The sequence below is a fragment of the Musca autumnalis genome, unplaced genomic scaffold (assembly GCF_047663935.1).
Source record: "Musca autumnalis isolate F117 unplaced genomic scaffold, ASM4766393v1 scaffold_5, whole genome shotgun sequence".
Classification (NCBI taxonomy): domain Eukaryota; kingdom Metazoa; phylum Arthropoda; class Insecta; order Diptera; family Muscidae; genus Musca; species Musca autumnalis.
This window is the reverse complement of record NW_027412088.1, coordinates 82,431,183-82,449,590: the sequence shown is the minus strand read 5'-3', so window position 1 is coordinate 82,449,590 and position 18,408 is coordinate 82,431,183. Positions and strand designations below refer to the sequence as shown.

Below are 18,408 nucleotides of genomic sequence, written 5' to 3'. Positions count from 1 at the left end.
AACTATGAAATATTCTATAAGAAAACTTCATCGATAATCGATGAAATTTTCTATAAGAAAACTTCATAGATAAACTATGAAATATTCTATAAGAAAACTTCATCGATAAACGATGAAATTTTCTATATGAAAACTTTATCGATAAACGATGACATTTTCTATAAGAAAACTTCATCGATAAACGATGAAATTTTCTATAAGAAAACTTCATCGATAAACGATGAAATTTTCTATATGAAAACTTTATCGATAAGAAAACTTCATCGATAATCGATGAAATTTTCTATAAGAAAACTTCATCGATAATCGATGAAATTTTCTATAAGAAAACTTCATCGATAATCGATGAAATTTTCTATAAGAAAACTTCATCGATAATCGATGAAATTTTCTATAAGAAAACTTCATCGATAATCGATGAAATTTTCTATAAGAAAACTTCATCGATAATCGATGAAATTTTCTATAAGAAAACTTCATCGATAATCGATGAAATTTTCTATAAGAAAACTTCATCGATAATCGATGAAATTTTCTATAAGAAAACTTCATCGATAATCGATGAAATTTTCTATAAGAAAACTTCATCGATAATCGATGAAATTTTCTATAAGAAAACTTCATCGATAATCGATGAAATTTTCTATAAGAAAACTTCATCGATAATCGATGAAATTTTCTATAAGAAAACTTCATCGATAATCGATGAAATTTTCTATAAGAAAACTTCATCGATAATCGATGAAATTTTCTATAAGAAAACTTCATCGATAATCGATAAAATTTTCTATAAGAAAACTTCATCGATAATCGATGAAATTTTCTATAAGAAAACTTCATCGATAATCGATGAAATTTTCTATAAGAAAACTTCATCGATAATCGATGAAATTTTCTATAAGAAAACTTCATCGATAATCGATGAAATTTTCTATAAGAAAACTTCATCGATAATCGATGAAATTTTCTATAAGAAAACTTCATCGATAATCGATGAAATTTTCTATAAGAAAACTTCATCGATAAACTATGAAATATTCTATAAGAAAACTTCATCGATAAACGATGAAATTTTCTATATGAAAACTTCATCGATAAACGATGAAATTTTCTATAAGAAAACTTCATCGATAATCGATGAAATTTTCTATAAGAAAACTTCATCGATAATCGATGAAATTTTCTATAAGAAAACTTCATCGATAATCGATAAAATTTTCTATAAGAAAAATTCATCGATAAACGATGAATATTTCTATAACAAAACTTCAGTGATAAACGATGAAATTTTCTATAAGAAAACTTCATAGATAAACTATGAAATATTCTATAAGAAAACTTCATCGATAAACGATAAAATTTTCTATATGAAAACTTCATCGATAAACGATGAAATTTTCTATATGAAAACTTCATCGATAAACGATGAAATTTTCTATAAGAAAACTTCATCGATAAACGATGAAATTTTCTATAAGAATACTTCATCGATAAACGATGAAATTTTCTACAAGAAAACTTCATAGATAAACTATGAAATATTCTATAAGAAAACTTCATCGATAATCGATGTAATTTTCTATAAGAAAACTTCATCGATAATCGATGAAATTTTCTATAAGAAAACTTCATCGATAATCCATGAAATTTTCTATAAGAAAACTTCATCGATAATCGATGAAATTTTCTATAAGAAAACTTCATCGATAATCGATGAAATTTTCTATAAGAAAACTTCATCGATAATCGATGAAATTTTCTATAAGAAAACTTCATCGATAATCGATGAAATTTTCTATAGGAAAACTTCATCGATAAACGATGAATATTTCTATAACAAAACTTCAGTGATAAACGATGAAATTTTCTATAAGAAAACTTCATAGATAAACTATGAAATATTCTATAAGAAAACTTCATCGATAATCGATGAAATTTTCTATAAGAAAACTTCATAGATAAACTATGAAATATTCTATAAGAAAACTTCATCGATAAACGATGAAATTTTCTATATGAAAACTTCATCGATAAACGATGAAATTTTCTATAAGAAAACTTCATCGATAATCGATGAAATTTTTTATAAGAAAACTTCATCGATAATCGATGAAATTTTCGATAAGAAATTTTCTATAAGAAAACTTCATCGATAAACGATGAAATTTTCTATAAGAAAACTTCATCCATAAACGATGAAATTTTCTACAAGAAAACTTCATAGATAAACTATGAAATATTCTATAAGAAAACTTCATCGATAAACGATGACATTTTCTATAAGAAAACTTCATCGATAAACGATGAAATTTTCTATAAGAAAACTTTATCGATAAAAGATGAAATTTTCTATAAGAAAACTTTATCGATAAACTATGAAATTTTCTATAAGAAAACTTCATCGATAATTTACATCGATAATCGATGAAATTTTCTATAGGGAAATTTATATCGATGATCGATTAAATTTTCTATAAGAAATTTTCATCGATACTTGAAATAATTTTCAATAAGAAATTTGCATCGATACTCGAAAAAATTTTCTATAAGAAAATTACATCGATACTCGAAAAAATTTTCTATAAGAAAATTACATCGATACTCGAAGAAATTTTCTTTAAGAAAATTACACCGATAATCGATAAAATTTTCTATAAGAAAACCTCACCAATAATCGATGAAATTTTCTATAAGAAATTTATATCGATAATCGATGAAATTTTCTATAGGAAAATTTACATCGATGATCGATGAAATTTTCGATAAGAAATTTTTTGTTTGACTAATAGAAAAATTTTATCGTTAATCGATGACTTTTTCGTATAGAAAACTGTCGTCGTCTATCGATGCATTTTTCGAATGAAAAAACGTCATCGTTTGTCGATTAAAAATTTTATCGTTCCTCGTACAGAAAAGTTTCATCGTTTTTGATGACTTTTTCGTATAGAAACATGTCATAGTTTATCGATAACTTTTTCGTATAGACAAACGTCATCGCTTATCGATAACTATTTCGTATATAAAATGTCATCGGTTATCGATGCCTTTTTTATAGAGACATTTGATACATTATCGAAGAAAGCTGTCATTGTTTTCGATAAATTTTTTCGATAACAACAATTTATCGATATATCCTTTTTTATAGAAGACCTCTACTGTATAACTTTGTTTTGTGAATACCCCTATTATTTCCAATACTTTTAATACAAATAAACAATTCCTTGCATTGTGGTTAGTAAATGATATGAGAAAGGAGCTGTGAGCTGGGGCTAGGGATAGAGGGGTGGTTAGTATTGGGTTTTAAACAAATAAATGAGATTAGTTTATTAGATTAAAAAGTTAAATGAATTTGTGGTTTACCTCTGATCTGGATATGCAACAGTATTTGGACACACACACACCCATAATACCCAAATACGATGGTGATGATGATGATATATGGGGAGTGTGTATGTGTTAGTTTTGGAGAAAGGACATTGAAGTTGTACGCATTGTACGTTGAGAAGATACACATACATAAATAGGCATAGATGTGTGTATGTGTGTTTTTGTTATGGAAAGTTGTTATTGTTGTTGGTTGTGGTAGTAGTAAAGCAAATAAATTTAGTTTATTTATATGATTGTTGTTAAAAGGTGTTGTTGTTGTAGAGACCCAGGTTTATACAATGCCACCATAGTCCAGAGAATAGCCAGGATACAAGTAGTATTAACATAGCAAAGAGTTGTAGTAGTTGTTGTTGTGTTATTAGTAAATTAGAGATAATTGTTGCAGCAAAATTTGTTTAGCCAGTTCCATTTGTTGTTGATGTTTATTCCGATGTTATCCGTTGTTCAGCCATAGTCGAAAGAGCAGGTTAGTTGTTTAACCCATGGAGTAGAGAGCAAAACAACCATGTAGTACATGCATATGAATGTGTTGGTGTGAGCGTTTGTGAATTTGTTTGGTTATGTCAAAGGCCAGTAGTTAAGAGTCAATTTGCCATAATGTTGTTATTGTTGATGTTTTTGTTGGTCCAAGCAAGTGTTTAATTGTCAAAGCAAGTGTGTGTGTGTGCGTTTGTTTGTTGATTACAGAGAGTGAGAGCAGTCAAATAGTTTTGTAATTTGTATTTGAGCATCCAGCATAAGTAAATAAAACATTTTGCATGTTTTTGATGTTGACGTTGTTGCCATTTACCATCGTTGGTTGTTGTTTGCGTAACAATTAAAAGTTCAAGCCCACACACACATACATACAGGAGCATAATAATTGCATAGTATTATAAAAGTAGATTATGAAGAGAACAGAGAATACACAGAAATGATTAGATTTGCTTTAAACGATCCCAGGTCCATGAACTGTGGAGAGGTTATTTAGCGAAATACAGGAGCATGGCAAATAGGGGAGCAGGGAGAATAAACAAAAACGCCGAGCCACAAACAATGCGATTCATGGGGAAACGGAAGAAAACAAACATGGAAATGATGAAAACAACAGCAACAATTTATTGTTGTTTTTGTTGGGGTATTGAAAGGGGTCACAATTTGAACAAGGAAAAAGTTGAAATTGTTGGGGTATCCATAACAATTTTCGTTAAAAAAAGAAGAATTTTGTTGTAGGTATTTGGTAATTTCATTTTTGTGATGATGAGGGTAAGAGAATGGGAGAGAGACAGGGTATTTGTTTTTTTTTTGTTTCGTTGGTTGGTAGTGTGGCATCGGAAAACGGATGTAGATGTGTGCGTGTGTATGTTTATGTGTGAGTTAATGCATATTACAACAGGAAATACGGTTTTGTTGTTTGAACGTTAAGCCAATGAAGATAGGAGATGAAGGTGCGTTGTTTGTATGTTTTCGGATATAAGTGGAAGTGTTTAATGGCATGGAAAACAGGATGTTGTTGTTGGGGTTCGTTGGTTGTTTGGTATGTCAGTACGTTTGTTGGTTGGTTGTTCGTTATTTTGTTGTTGTTGTTGTTGTTGTAGGATTGATGACGATGGTGTTCGTGATGATGATTATATGAAAGGATTTTTTATAGTTTCCCATAAAAATCCGGGACGAGGGATTCCACAGATGCACGCACGCACACACAACCACACACATATTTATGGAAGGCAAGCGTTTTTTTGTTTAAATTGGAAAAGAAAAAATGGAAGGAAGAAGAAAAAGGAAAATAAGAAAAAAGTACGAAACACATAAAACACAACCCAAAACAAGAAATTGTGTTTTCATTTTATGAATGAATGGATGGATGGTTGTTTCGTTTTGTTTGGTCTGGTGTTGTTTAGATGATATTTTATACCATAAGTAAGTAATTTTTATTACAAAAACAACGAAATGTAACTACAATGTAAATGAAAAGCATAAACAACGTAACAAAATAAAGAGTCAATAACAACGAGGAAAAATAAATTGGAAAAAACAGTTAAATATGTTTTTTTTCGCATTAACTAGACACCAAGAATAAAAATGTTAACCCTCAAGAAAAAAACAAACAAAAGAACCAAACCAAAATTTAATTAAATTTGTAGAACTTTGTAAAGATTTTGTGACAAAGTAAAGCGACGAAAGAGTTTTTGACATTGATGAAATGTAGTGTATTTGTCTCCGTTTTCTAATTAGATTAAATAATTATTTTCTCGTACTTGTGTTACAGACTACTTAGTTGAAACCTATAAAACAGCGATGAAAAAATTCATGGGTACTTCGGTGCGTATTATTGCTGTCGTTATGAATACAACACAATGAACACTAAACATAACACATGGACCAATATTGACAATTTTTGGTGGAGAAATTTCGTGACTCAAATGACAAATTACAGATACTTCGGTCTACAATTGTTGCTAAAATCCTCTGAATGCCGAAAATCGGCAGGTGGCGTTATATGGGTGCTAAAGTAAAACATAGAGCTATGTTGACAATATTTGGTGGAGAAGATTCGTGACTACAGGGAACCTCAAATGGCAAATTTCAAGCCAATCCCGATAATTTGTAGGATTTGCAGGGTAAATCTGTTGGTAATCTGCAAATGCATTGTCTTGTTGAAATCACCAGATAATGCGATTGGTAGTTTTCGATATTATCCCCGCATCTGTCGTCTTTCAGTAATCGACAAAGCCTTGGAGAGGATAATGGTGCATTGGGTACAGGTGAAGTTAACTCGAGTAAAGTCGGACGAAGCAGGAAAGATTCGCGTCGTCGCGATTTTAGTGGATTTTTACTACATATTTGTGTTGATTCTTTTTTGTCAACAGGAAGCAAGATTAAGGTTTAGAAAATTTATTTACATATGTTCAGGTTGCCCATAGGATAACGTAGGCGTAACACAGTTTCCAAACCCCTACCAAGAGGAAAGCTAAGACCATTTTGTAGATCTTCATTCTAATCAGTACTCGCAGAATAGACTTTGTAAGTGGCTAGAGAGCTTAGAGCGAACAGGGTAATTTCAAAGGTGTGTCGAGACCCCCGGTACAATGAATGCACCATGGTTGCAGCCGCCAATGCAAAAAGAACCTGAAACTGGTAGAAGTTTCCACCACAAAGTGGTTTTGGACACCTTGTTTTATGCCGCGGTTGTCAGGAGCTCATAAATCTATTGATTTCGAATGACTGTATGGTTTAGGCCGATGTTCCCCAACAGGGTGTTTTGATCCTCAAAACAACGTAGTTGTAAGATAGTTCTCAAAGTCCTACAAAGAGAAAAGTGAAACCCATGCAGTAAATCCTCTGATCGGTACTTGCAGAATAGATTTGGTGGCTTTGTAGAGCTCTGTAGAGATCCGGATAGAGGTCGGACTAGATTTTAAAATCCTCTTATATGTCCGTTTAAAATTTTAGGAGTCTTGAAGTGGTCCGAATGGATGTTGAGGAGGCCCACACAAACATTTTGAGGAGCCTTAAAGATGTCCGCGAACTCTTTAGAGACCACAAGAGACTTGGGGAGCTCTATAGGGATCAGAAGCTCTGTAAAGGTCTGGATTGATATCGGAATAGATTTTAATATCCTTTAAGATGTCCGAAGAGAATTTGAGGAGCCTTGAAGATGTCCGCAAACTATTAAGAGGAAACAAGAGACTTGGGGAGATCTATAGGGGCCAGTAGCTCTGTAAAGGTACGGATCGAGATCGCAATAGATTATAACATCCTTCAAGATGTCAGAAAGGAATTTGAGGAACCTTGAAAAGGGGCCAGGCGAAATTTTGAGGAGCTCTGTAGAGGTCCGGACAGATATCGGAATAGATTTTAAGATCCTTTAAGATGACCGAAGAGAATTTGAGGATCCTTGAAGACGTCCATATGAATTTTGAGGTGCCTTGAAGATGTCCGCGAACTCTTTAGAAGCCACAAGAGATTTGGTAGATGTGGGGAGCTGTTTAGGGGCCAGGCGATGTTTTGAGGAGCTCTTTAGAAGTCCTGATAGAGATCGGAATAGATTTAAAGATGTCTGAACAGAATTTGAGGAGCCTTGAAGAGGTCCGAATGGGTTTTGAGGAGGCCCCAAAATTTTTTAGGAACTCTTTAGAAGCCCCAAGAGGTTTTGGGAGCTGTATATGAGAAGCTCCGTAGAGATCAGGATAGAGATCGAAATAGATTTTAAGATCCTTTAAGATGTATGGAGAGAATTTGAGGAACTTTGAAGACGTCCGAATGGATTTTGAGGAGCCTTGAAGATGTCCGCGAACTCTTTAGAGGATACAAGAGATTTGGGGAGCTGTAAAAGGGCCAGGCGAAATGTTGAGGAGCTCGTTAGAGATCGGAATAGATTTTAAGATCTTTTAAGATGACCGAAGAGAATTTGAGGAGCCTTGAAAAGGTCCGAATGGATTTTGAGGAGGCCCGAAACATTTTTAGGAGTCTTGAATATGTCCGCGAACTCTTAAGAGGCCACAGGAGACTTGGATGGAGATAGCAAAATATTTTAGGATCTTTTAAGATGTCCGAATTTTAAATCCGATAATTTGAGGAACATTGAAGACGTCCGAGTATATTTTGAGGAGCCTTGAAGATGTCCGCGAACCCTTTAGAGGCCACAGGGGACTTGGGAAGCTTTATATAGACCAGAAGTAATTTTGAGGAGCTCTGTAGAGTTCTGGAAGGAGATCAGAATAGATTTTAAGATGTCCGAAGAGAATTTCAGGAACTTTGAAGACGTCCGAAAGGATTTTGAGGAGGTCCAAAAAATTTTTAGTAGCCTTGAAATCGTCCAAATTGATTTTGAGAACCTCTCAATGGGTCTGAAAAGAATTGGGAAGCTTTGTAGCGGTTTAGAATAGATTTTGAGGATTTCCAAGGGGTTCGAAAACATTATCAGGAACCATATATAGATCTGAAAAGATTTTGAGAATAAGTCTCGATGACCTCTAAGATGATCCGAATAGACTTGTTGTGCCTTATGGAGGTCAGAATATATTTTGAGGTTTTTCTAAAAGCCCCAAATAGATTTGAGGAGGCTTTTAGAGTTCTGAAAATATTTTAAGGTTCTCTTAGGAGCCCCAAATAGATTTTGAGAAGCTTTAGAATGTCAGCATAGATTTTGAGGTCCGAATACATTTTGAGGAGCCGTATTGAGGTTAGAATACATTTGGTGAGCCCTGAGGTCCGAATATATTTTTAGAAGCTTTAAAAAGATCATAATAGGAATTGTGAGGGTCAGAATAGAGGTCATAATACACTTTGAGGTCCTCTTTGCAGGTCCAAATAGATCTGATGAGGCTTTTAGAGTTCTGAAAAGATTTTAAGGACCTCTAAGGAGATCCAAATAGATTTTGAGAAGCTTTAAAAGGCTCAGAATAGGTTTTGAGGTCCTCCAAATCAGTCTGAATAGATTTGATGAGCTTTGTACAAATCAGAATACATTTTGAGGAGCCTTATAAAGGTTCTATAATATTCGGTGACTCGTGATGTCCGAATAGTTTCTTAGGACCTCTTAGGAAGTCCGGATAGATTTTGAGAAGCTTTAAAATTGTGAAAATAAGGTTTGAGGTCCTCTATGAAGAACCGAATAGATTTTTACGAGAGGTCCGACTAGATTTAAGGAACCTTGCAGAGGTCAGAACAGATTTTAAGGACCTGAAAGGAGGACGAAATAAATTTTGTGAGCCCTCTAGGGTACCTCTGAGATGGTACGAGTATATCTGAAGACTGAATAGGTTTGAGAAGCTTTATAGAGGTCAGTTATATTTTGAACGATCTGAGACACGTTCTCAAACTGCACTTGTACACTTTTGTGGAAGGTACCCAACGTAGTGGAACGATATAGTAAATTTTCGAACATGATCATTGTCTGGAAGAGATATTACAAGGACCAAATCGATTGACATGTTGAGAGTTTTCGTGTGCACTATTTTTTCGCAGAAAATTGAAGCTTTTTTGGAAATGTACCAGAAGGAGAGTGAACTTAATTAAAGATTGGACAAAATATTACGTGGACCAAATTTTGGATCGGTTGATCCGTTCGAGAATTATTGTGAGCACCAGATAGATAGACGGACATGGCTACTTCGACTCCAGATTTTCTGTAGCAGATTTCGTGAAGAGATATTTGGAGTCTAAAAACATTTTTCCGATGAGACACAGTTTTGGTCGTATACAAATTAGTCCAAAGGCTAAGGGTATAAAAAGTATATCTTTCAATCCCAGTTTCATTAAAAAAAACACGGAACAATTATCCACAGACACTTTTGTTGTGGTAGCCAAGAATGTTGCCCTGAAGACGGAGATGGATACACAGTATGACATTGTTAATATGTGCTGAAGGAATAAAGAAATATCAGAACTACATCTGAATGGTCCTGGTCTTAATCTCTTACCTGAAATGACTTAATATTTTAAAGCTTATTCTTGAGCTCTGATCGTCATACATTTGGGGAAGAGTTCTTTGCTTCAATGCAAAGAACTAAGAGAACTGATGAGTCCATGTGGCGTTGGACGAAACTAGTATTCTCTGCCCTTCCCTAAAGTAAATCAATTTTAACTACCCCACTTTAAAAACTTGTTGTTTTTAAAATTTGAAAACAACAAATCTGTGATTAAGCTGGGTCTTACTTTAAAATAAAAAGTAAACACACATCACAACAAAACTGCCAAAGTGAATCTAAAATGACTTAAGTTAGAATGCCATGCTATCTTTGGGACAATCTGGTCTGTATAAAAAAACCCTCTCTATGGGTTAGTGCCGACAAATTAGTGTGTTCTCTAAAAAAACTGAGGTTAGAATACATTTGATGTGTAGAGTTTAAAATTCAATCTGGGGTCTAGATGATTTATCAGAAAATAAGATAGTTATTTCGAACGCGTTTTTCAATATCGGTACACTTTTTCACATCGTCACAAATATATATAAAACTAATCAAATATTTAATATGGTCCGTATAAGTGTTGACCTTACTTATACGACCTGCTAATCAAAACGGAATACCTTTTTCTTTTTTAACAGTTGGAGAACATAAAGTTTGTAGATTTATGCTAACTTTTAGAACCTATTTGTCACTTTACTTGCCAACAAAACTAAAAAGCCTTTACCATACCACAAGCGAAAAAATAAAATAAAGCATTTGGAACAAACCGAAAAACTCTAAAAAATGGAAATCTGCCACAACCCAAAAAAATTTATGAACTAAAAAAATACTCACTCTGTATCGGTGATGCTGGTCAAGGGGGCCAGCGGTTGCATTGGTGCTATACTTGAGGTGGGCGGTGATGAACCTCTTGAACTGTGGCGTGAGCCATTCAGCGTATGACGTCCCATCAGGCCAGGATTATTGATATCATTTACCATACCCTGTTGCATATGATGCGGATGATGACCATTTAGTATCTGCTGCGAGCCACCATGCAATGATGGAGAGTGGGAATGTTGCAGACTTAATTTTCTGGCATTTGTTGTTAAATGATCCTCTTCAGCGGTATATGGGAAATGATAGCCATTTTTATCGGAATTTTCCGATAAACGATCTGAATGATGATCTTGATGATGCAGCCGCTGTTGGTGTTGCTGCTGCTGTTGTTGTTGTTGCTGTTGATGATAATCATTGCGTAGCAATGAGTGTACCGAATGCACTGAATCAGTACCATACATGGGAGGTGGTTGATGTTTCTTTAGGCTATAGTGATTTTCTCGTGATCCATATATATCGGGTGCAATACGATCCTTGGACATATATGGTGAGCCTAGGGTCCTTTGTTTGTCATAAATGCTATCACTTAGATAGGCATTGTCATTGTTGAAGGTTCGCATGTGATTGACAATTTGTGTGCCACCATTGCCATTGGAGCTACCACCACCACCGCCATTTACGCTACCCGTGCCATTGCTATTGTTGCCATTGCTGCCATTGTAGTCATGCTCACTGCCATAGTGGCTGGGTGGTTTGTAATTGGTAATATTCGCCGGCATGGTATCATATTGTCCATAGTTGTCTGGACGTCTGCCGTAGAGGCTTTCCCTTTCCAAGGCATCATAGCTTTCCGAGGGTCTTGCGTTTTGCAGATTTTCCAATATCGATGGCGTCATGTTGATTTTATTGTGATGTTGTTGTAAATACGAGGTATCTGTGAGATCAGGATTTGGCAAGGGGTTTGGAGATATGGTCATTTTTGGACCATGATGTATGTGTTCATTGTCCGATTCTGTATTTTGTGACCATCTACCCATGTTGGGTGGAGATTGTAAGTAAGCATCCGGCAGCTGACTGGACCATCGTGGGGCATAGACCGGCTTATTTACACTTGGGAACAGTTGTGGACTTTGTACAACATTTAACTCAGGCGGGGTTGTGGCTTGAACATGTTCGGTAATGTTGGGCAAATATGAGGGTGTAATGCTTACAGCTGTACTGCGATGTGTACTGGTCGCCGTGCCGGTGGTGGAAGAACGATTGGTTCTAGACTCATCATCATCACTTGAATGGCTAGAGGCTAACTCCAGCGAACGACCATCTGTTTCTGAACCAGAATCCGAGTCCTTACGATGATGGCGGCGAGATTTACCCTCCCTCTGGCCACTGGTGGTGGATGAGTCGAAGCCGCGCAAGAAACTGGGGGCATCTGAATTGGAGTTGTAATTTGAGGTGGATGTGGAGGTTTGTCGCAATTGGCCATCACTAAGAAAGAGGAAAAAAAAATATTTCAAAATTTCATTACAAAAGCAAAGTTTGTAACTTACCTATATGGACTTGAACTAGTCTTTGCCGTGCTACGTGATGTCGTGCTGGACACACTTATACCCACGTTTCGTCGCTGTGTATCATAACCGTTGGCATTGAGAAAGTTATTCGGCCGTGTTGTAGTACCATTGACATTATGTGAACTATTACTAACCACCATTGATGAATCCAGTAGCGGCACCTTACGTCCCATACATCTTAAAAAGGTCCTTTGAAGATTTTCTCTTACCCGCTTATTGATAATGCAGTAACCAACCAGACAAAAAACAGCATGCAGTACAACAACACCGGAAAGTAACATACTGAGAAGCTGAGAACTTTCGGACGCTGCTAGGACGGCAAGTACCCACATAACTCCCATAAGCGGTAAAGAGACAACCGAGAGCCATAGTAGGGTACGTAAATTACCAAAACCTAAAACGTGATCTTTAAGGGTAAAGGCAGCTTTGACTGATACAAAGAGTATAAGGAGATTGACGACAGACATTCCGGCAATGGGTCCCACAAGCCACCACACCACAGGTTCATATACCGATAACCAGCAGCTGTAGAGAAAATGAGAAAAGAAATATTTGTTGGAGTTATAGTAACGATTTAAAAAAAATAACAAATTAATAAATAATAATTTCGATGATTTTTGGGAGCGTATAACTGCTGTATTTAAAACCAAAAACAGAAGATTTCGGCCTAATGCCCTATGAACAGATCTCTAATTTAAACTAGTAAAAAATCGATAAGTTTGGCCGGACCGAACATTTTATCCCCTCCGCCATAACCTGAACCAAAACGGTATAACTATTCCGTTTCCTATCCACGGATAACCCCAATGCCTAAATTAGGTCTGAAAATCTATCGTAAAATGTCTTCAATCGGGCTATATATTTATATTAGGCTGTATCAAAGTGTGGACCTATGATGACAATTTTTGGTGAACAAATGTTGTGATTACTGCAAACCTCAAATGTCAAGACACGGGTAGTTCTGTTAACAAATGTTAGCTACATACTCCTCAAAATATCGTTATGTGGGGGCTACACCAACACATAGACCTATGTTGACAATTTTTGGTGGAGAAGTTTTGTGAACACCGGGAACATAAAATGTCAAGTAACAGGTAGTTCTGTCATAAAAAAGTTAGCTAAATATCATCAAAATACCTTATGAAGGAGTTACAATCTACCGGAAAATCATGGAGCAAAATAAAAGCAATAGCAAATGACAGATCATCCTGGAGTATGTTTAAAGAGGCCCTATGCTCCTTAAGAAGTTAAGCGGAAAATAGGAAGGCAGTTATAGGGATGCTATACCAACACATGAACCTATGCCTACAATAAGTAAGGAAATATTTGAATCTCAAGTGCCAAGTTATAGGTCCAAGAAATTCTCAATAGAGCGAAAATCGGAAGGTACAGTTGCACTTTATAGGGTGGCAAATGATTATTTCAATGCGTTACAAAGGGAAAAACAACTATGGTGGTGGTTATAAAAAACAACTATAGAAGGGATGGACTTAAATACCTTATGAACAGATCCCTATATATAGTATTTTCGTGGGTGACAGAATATATTTTGATAGTTCCAACGTAAATTTCAAGGAAAATCAATTCTATGATTTCAGGGAGCGTATAACTGTTGCCGTAAAGTATACATCACCCCTGTCAGGGGGTAACAATCTTGACGCGATACAGGGGCTTAGGTCGCAATTTCTCGATACTCGACATGTTATCCTGAACGGACTAGCAGAGCTCCGTTCTACATGACTTTTGAGAACGGGAAAGTGCGACTGACCAAAGGTTATCCAGGTAGTGATCTCCTACCCATTAGAGATCCCCCAACACCGGGGTGTAAAGTCCTGCGTACATAAGCTGCCTTGTCTGCTTACCTTGCTTACTTCTGATAAAAGAATAAAAAAGAAAAGGGCAACCCAGTTCGAAATTTCCTCGGCCATCTTTATTCTTTTATTTTTATTATGTCAAAAATGAAACAGGAAAGCAAGGCAATCAGGCAGAGCAGCTTATGTACGCAGGGCTTTATGCGTAATACTCGTGCCTATCTGTGTTCTCAAGGTTTGCAGTGGGATACCTCTAAACTGTATTTGAACGGAGCCTCGTTGACACCTGGGCGAATCAACGGGTAACGAACTTGTTTTTCTGTCAAGCCCTTGCCGTGGTAAGGAGGCAATGCCACGATTGACCTCCTGACCTTCCAGTAACTAAGTAACATATCTATTCTCGAACTTTAAAAAAATACCCCAAAAAACAAAAACCCTCAAAAAAACCAAAAACTCCGACTGATGTTGGTGTGGATGCCTTGGCAACCTCAGTCTTCACTTCCACAAGTGCAAATACCTCCCTCTCGTTGACGATTAGGAACATGGACACGGACAATTCTCTCTCAATTTCCCCTTCCACTTCGCGTGGTGGCCTAACTAGGGGCGATGTCGACACCCCGAGTTTAGACATCATAAACGATAGTCTAAACAGACAAAGTAGGGTCCTTTTGTCTAAAATTGAGGAAAACTTTCTCCCTCTAGCAAATTTGGATGGCGAACAGGTTGAACGACTCAACATTAACCAATGAGGAAGGAATAATGGAAACCACCATCATTCCTTCCACCGGTCAAGCTGAGTCGCCAATTCTGCCTGACAAAGTCGCACCTACAAACTGTTCAGGTGGAGAAAAACTACCATTGCTTCTTAGGCAAACTGCGGTGGATGAAGTTGTCGGAGAGTGTGACGCAACCATGGACAACATGGATGAGTCACAAAAACCTTCAACCTCAAAAAGCGCAAGTAAAGAAGCAATGGGCAGAAAAGACTATCGTTTTGCGATTTCGTATTGCAGGCGATATGTCAACAAAGATCCCAGAACAATCACTGAAAGGGAATTTAAATTAATTAGGAAGAACCTAAAGTTTGTGTGGCGGTTCGAAAGAAAATATCCTCACTTAACGATTAAGGATTTTCCAGTTAATGAAATTCCCACGTCGTGTGAGGGAGGGAATCCTGTCGTAATCCGCATGGAAGAGACGACAGAATGCCCTCATGCTATACCCGCAGTTGACCTGGCTAAATCACAGCCCGCACAGGCTGTTAAGAAGCCAAAAAGGTCAAAAACCAAGTCCAGAAAACCAGCTGCCTCCCCAAGCCCCTCCGTCGCCCTCCTTCTAAGCCCCTAAACAAGGGCATGGAGGTGGGTCAGGTGATGGGCAGGGGGAAGCTCGCAAAACGAGATGATGGGTCTGTGGCAGTGTCGGCATCCTCAAAGGCTGGCGGTACCTTGGTGACCAACTCAGCTGCACCCATAGTGGTGAAGAGGATGAGGTCTTCGGAGGAGCAACCGCCGGCAGCGAAGACATCAACGCTGTCATGGCCGATCATCTCGTATACCTTTGCTGCATCGGCAGCCAAGGTTAGTGCAGGAGCTAGTAACTGTGGAGCTATGAACTCCGCAGCGACCGCCACCTTGCAGAAACCTTGTGAGCCAATGGTGATCAAGGATAGTGTGAAAGACAGCACAGGGAAGAGCAACACTTCCACAATCGCTGTACCTTCACAAAAACCTTGTGAACCAGCAAGATAAACACAGTACATCAAAGCAAAGTGACAATGCTGTGCGGCGGACAGTTCCGGATAACCTGAGAGTGTCCATCATTGACAAGGCTGATCCCAATGGAAGAATCCGCGCAAGTCACTGGTTGCAAATCGAGGGTCATCTGAGAGACGTCCTCATCTCAGACAAGGTGGATCGCGGCAAGGTTAGACTCGGTCAGTCGGCCCCCTACAAGGTCAAGGGGTCAAGGTTATCAACTGTGAGAATAAGGAGTCTGTCGATTTCCTTAAATCCACAGTTAATAATCTTGATCCTCTTTGGGTGGGGAGCGATCTGGCGGCAGTCAGCGTTGCTGAGATTCCGTGTGGGATGACTACTTCAGTATGGGTCCCTCCTCCATCCATGGAGCTAGACAAAATACTGAAGCTAGTTGATAAGTCGGTCTTCAGATGGAAAACTGGATAATTCTTGGTTCCTATCCGAAGAACGGCGATGAACCGATTTTCGCCATTTTTTCTTTGGAAAAGTGAACATTCTAAATTTTCACTCGGATAGCATTATAAATGCGACCTTTTTGTTACTATTTACTCGACGTGGAAGAATTGACTAGACCATCTATGCGTATAACTGTTGCCGCAACGTATACGCCAACAAAAATGTGATTTAATGGTTGGTTCTTATAACCGATCCTAAAAAAATTAAAAAAGTATTTAGAGTTGTCTATGACATTGCAACGAAAAATTAGTCATTATTATCAGTGGCAAATTTTTGTCAACGCTGTCTGATGATGCCAGGTGCATTGATAAATAGGTGTGAAACCAAAAAAAGGAGTTGGTAATATTCACCACGAATAGAAATATCGCTGACAATTGAATTTAATCTCTCTACAGAGGCGAAAGACCTGGGAGTGGTCCTTGACCATCGGTTAAGATGAAAGACGAACACTGAGGAGAGTACCAAGAAAGGCTAAATTGCACATTATTCTTGTAAAAACTCCATAGGCATACTGTATAGGACAGCGGTCTGCCCCATCTTCACTTATGGCTGCCTCGTCTGGTGGCAGACCCTAAGCAATAATTATAATCTATCCAGGTTAGCTACAGTGCAAAGCGCTGTTCTTATTAGTTGAGCAGCAAACAAGCAGCCCACAGGCAGTTCTGAATGCCATACTAAACATCCAACCGCTGCTCAAACTGTGGCGTTGTTCACGGCTTGGACATGCTAGCATTCTACAGCGGCTAGGTAGCCAATTAGGGATAAGTGATAGGAGAGGTGAAACTGACTACATTTCACCAATCCCTGATAGAATGGGTCGATGGTCGAAAATAGAAGAAGGCGTGTGAGCTGGTGTGTATTGTGAAGAATTGAATATCATACCCTCGTACAAACTTAACGACAGTTGCAGTATTTTTCAGACAGAAATCTTTGCAATGCTGATGGCTTTAGAACTACTAGGAGTAATGGAAGACGTTGTATATAGACGTTGTAAGTAGTGAAGGCTTACGTGGATAGCTTGGCTGCTTTAAAGGCGTTAGGATTAGACACTATTATATCCAAGATTGTAAAATGGTGTAGTTTAAATACCGTCGTTAAATTTTTTTGGGTATCAGGGTACTGCAATATTGAGGGAAATGATGCACTTGATGTACTGGCAAGACGCGGCTTCTTCCTCAACAAACTCAGTAAGCTCTACGCATAGAAAACCTAAGGATCTGGCAAGAAGACAAGACAAGAGAATTTCTCCGGCAATCTAGGGCGTGGAACTACATCCCTTCTCTCACTACGTAAATCAGAAATTAGAATCGCAGTAGGGGTCATTGTCAACAACTAAGGTGGTGACACAGTGGTGGGGATAAATTTAAAACGCATAGCGCTCTTTGATATGAGAGCAACACACCATTCTGGCTTTCTATGTCGTAAACATTTTTTTCTTGGCCTCTTTATAAATCGAATTTCCAAAAGCACCAATTGTCAACACAAAATAAAGTATTTGCATAGGAAATGTTTAGATATTGAAAAGAATACTGTGTATATGATTGTGCCTGGATCGGCGATACGTTCATATTTACAATTAAAAAAATACTATTTACCTATTGGCTCATTGACGCAGCTCTATTACTATTATCACTACTTATTTGAAATGGATCTCGATTTCGCATACTTATCTCAAACTAACTGCCTACCATTAGAGACGGTCCATATATGATATGAGACAAACACCCCATTTTCACTTTTGAGATGTATCTGACTACGGTAGTTTAGATCTTCTTGCATTAATTGACCCCTATTTTCAATGTAATAGTAAAATATTAGAAGTTTTCCAATGAAGCCTAGGGCGTATAACTGTTGTCGCAGCGTATACGCATCAGGTAACCACAAAGTAAAAATTAGTTGTCTATGGCTTTCTGATACAGCAATTTATTAATGATCTCCCTTACGATTGGTATTGCATTTCGCCTAAGTATCGCATGGCAAGCACAAATAACCTATCACTAACTACTTACAAACTGATTGATAGGCATTAGACCCAACAGAAAATGCAGTGCAAAATATTGCACTTCACCATTTCCCTAAACTTAACAGGCAGATAGATATCGCTGTTAAGCCTTTGCAAATAGATTTTCCTTTACACACTTCCATCAATGTGTGCCCGGGACACATGCCAAACAACAATGAAGTAGATGATGAAAAAAGAAGATAACTCAAGAAA

The 18,408-nt window shown here is 37.2% G+C and overlaps 1 protein-coding gene across 1 annotated transcript in view; it reads right to left on the bottom strand.

The window, feature by feature from the left end:
* The window catches only part of stan (Protocadherin-like wing polarity protein stan), a 228,675-nt gene that overhangs the window by 11,635 nt on the left and 198,632 nt on the right, over positions 1–18,408 (bottom strand). The window contains exons 7-8 of the mRNA XM_073989243.1: positions 12,146–12,691; positions 10,614–12,083 (exon numbers count right to left, since the gene is read on the bottom strand). Of these exons, the coding sequence (XP_073845344.1) occupies positions 10,614–12,083; positions 12,146–12,691 (2,016 nt within the window). The remainder of the gene's footprint in view (positions 1–10,613; positions 12,084–12,145; positions 12,692–18,408) is intronic.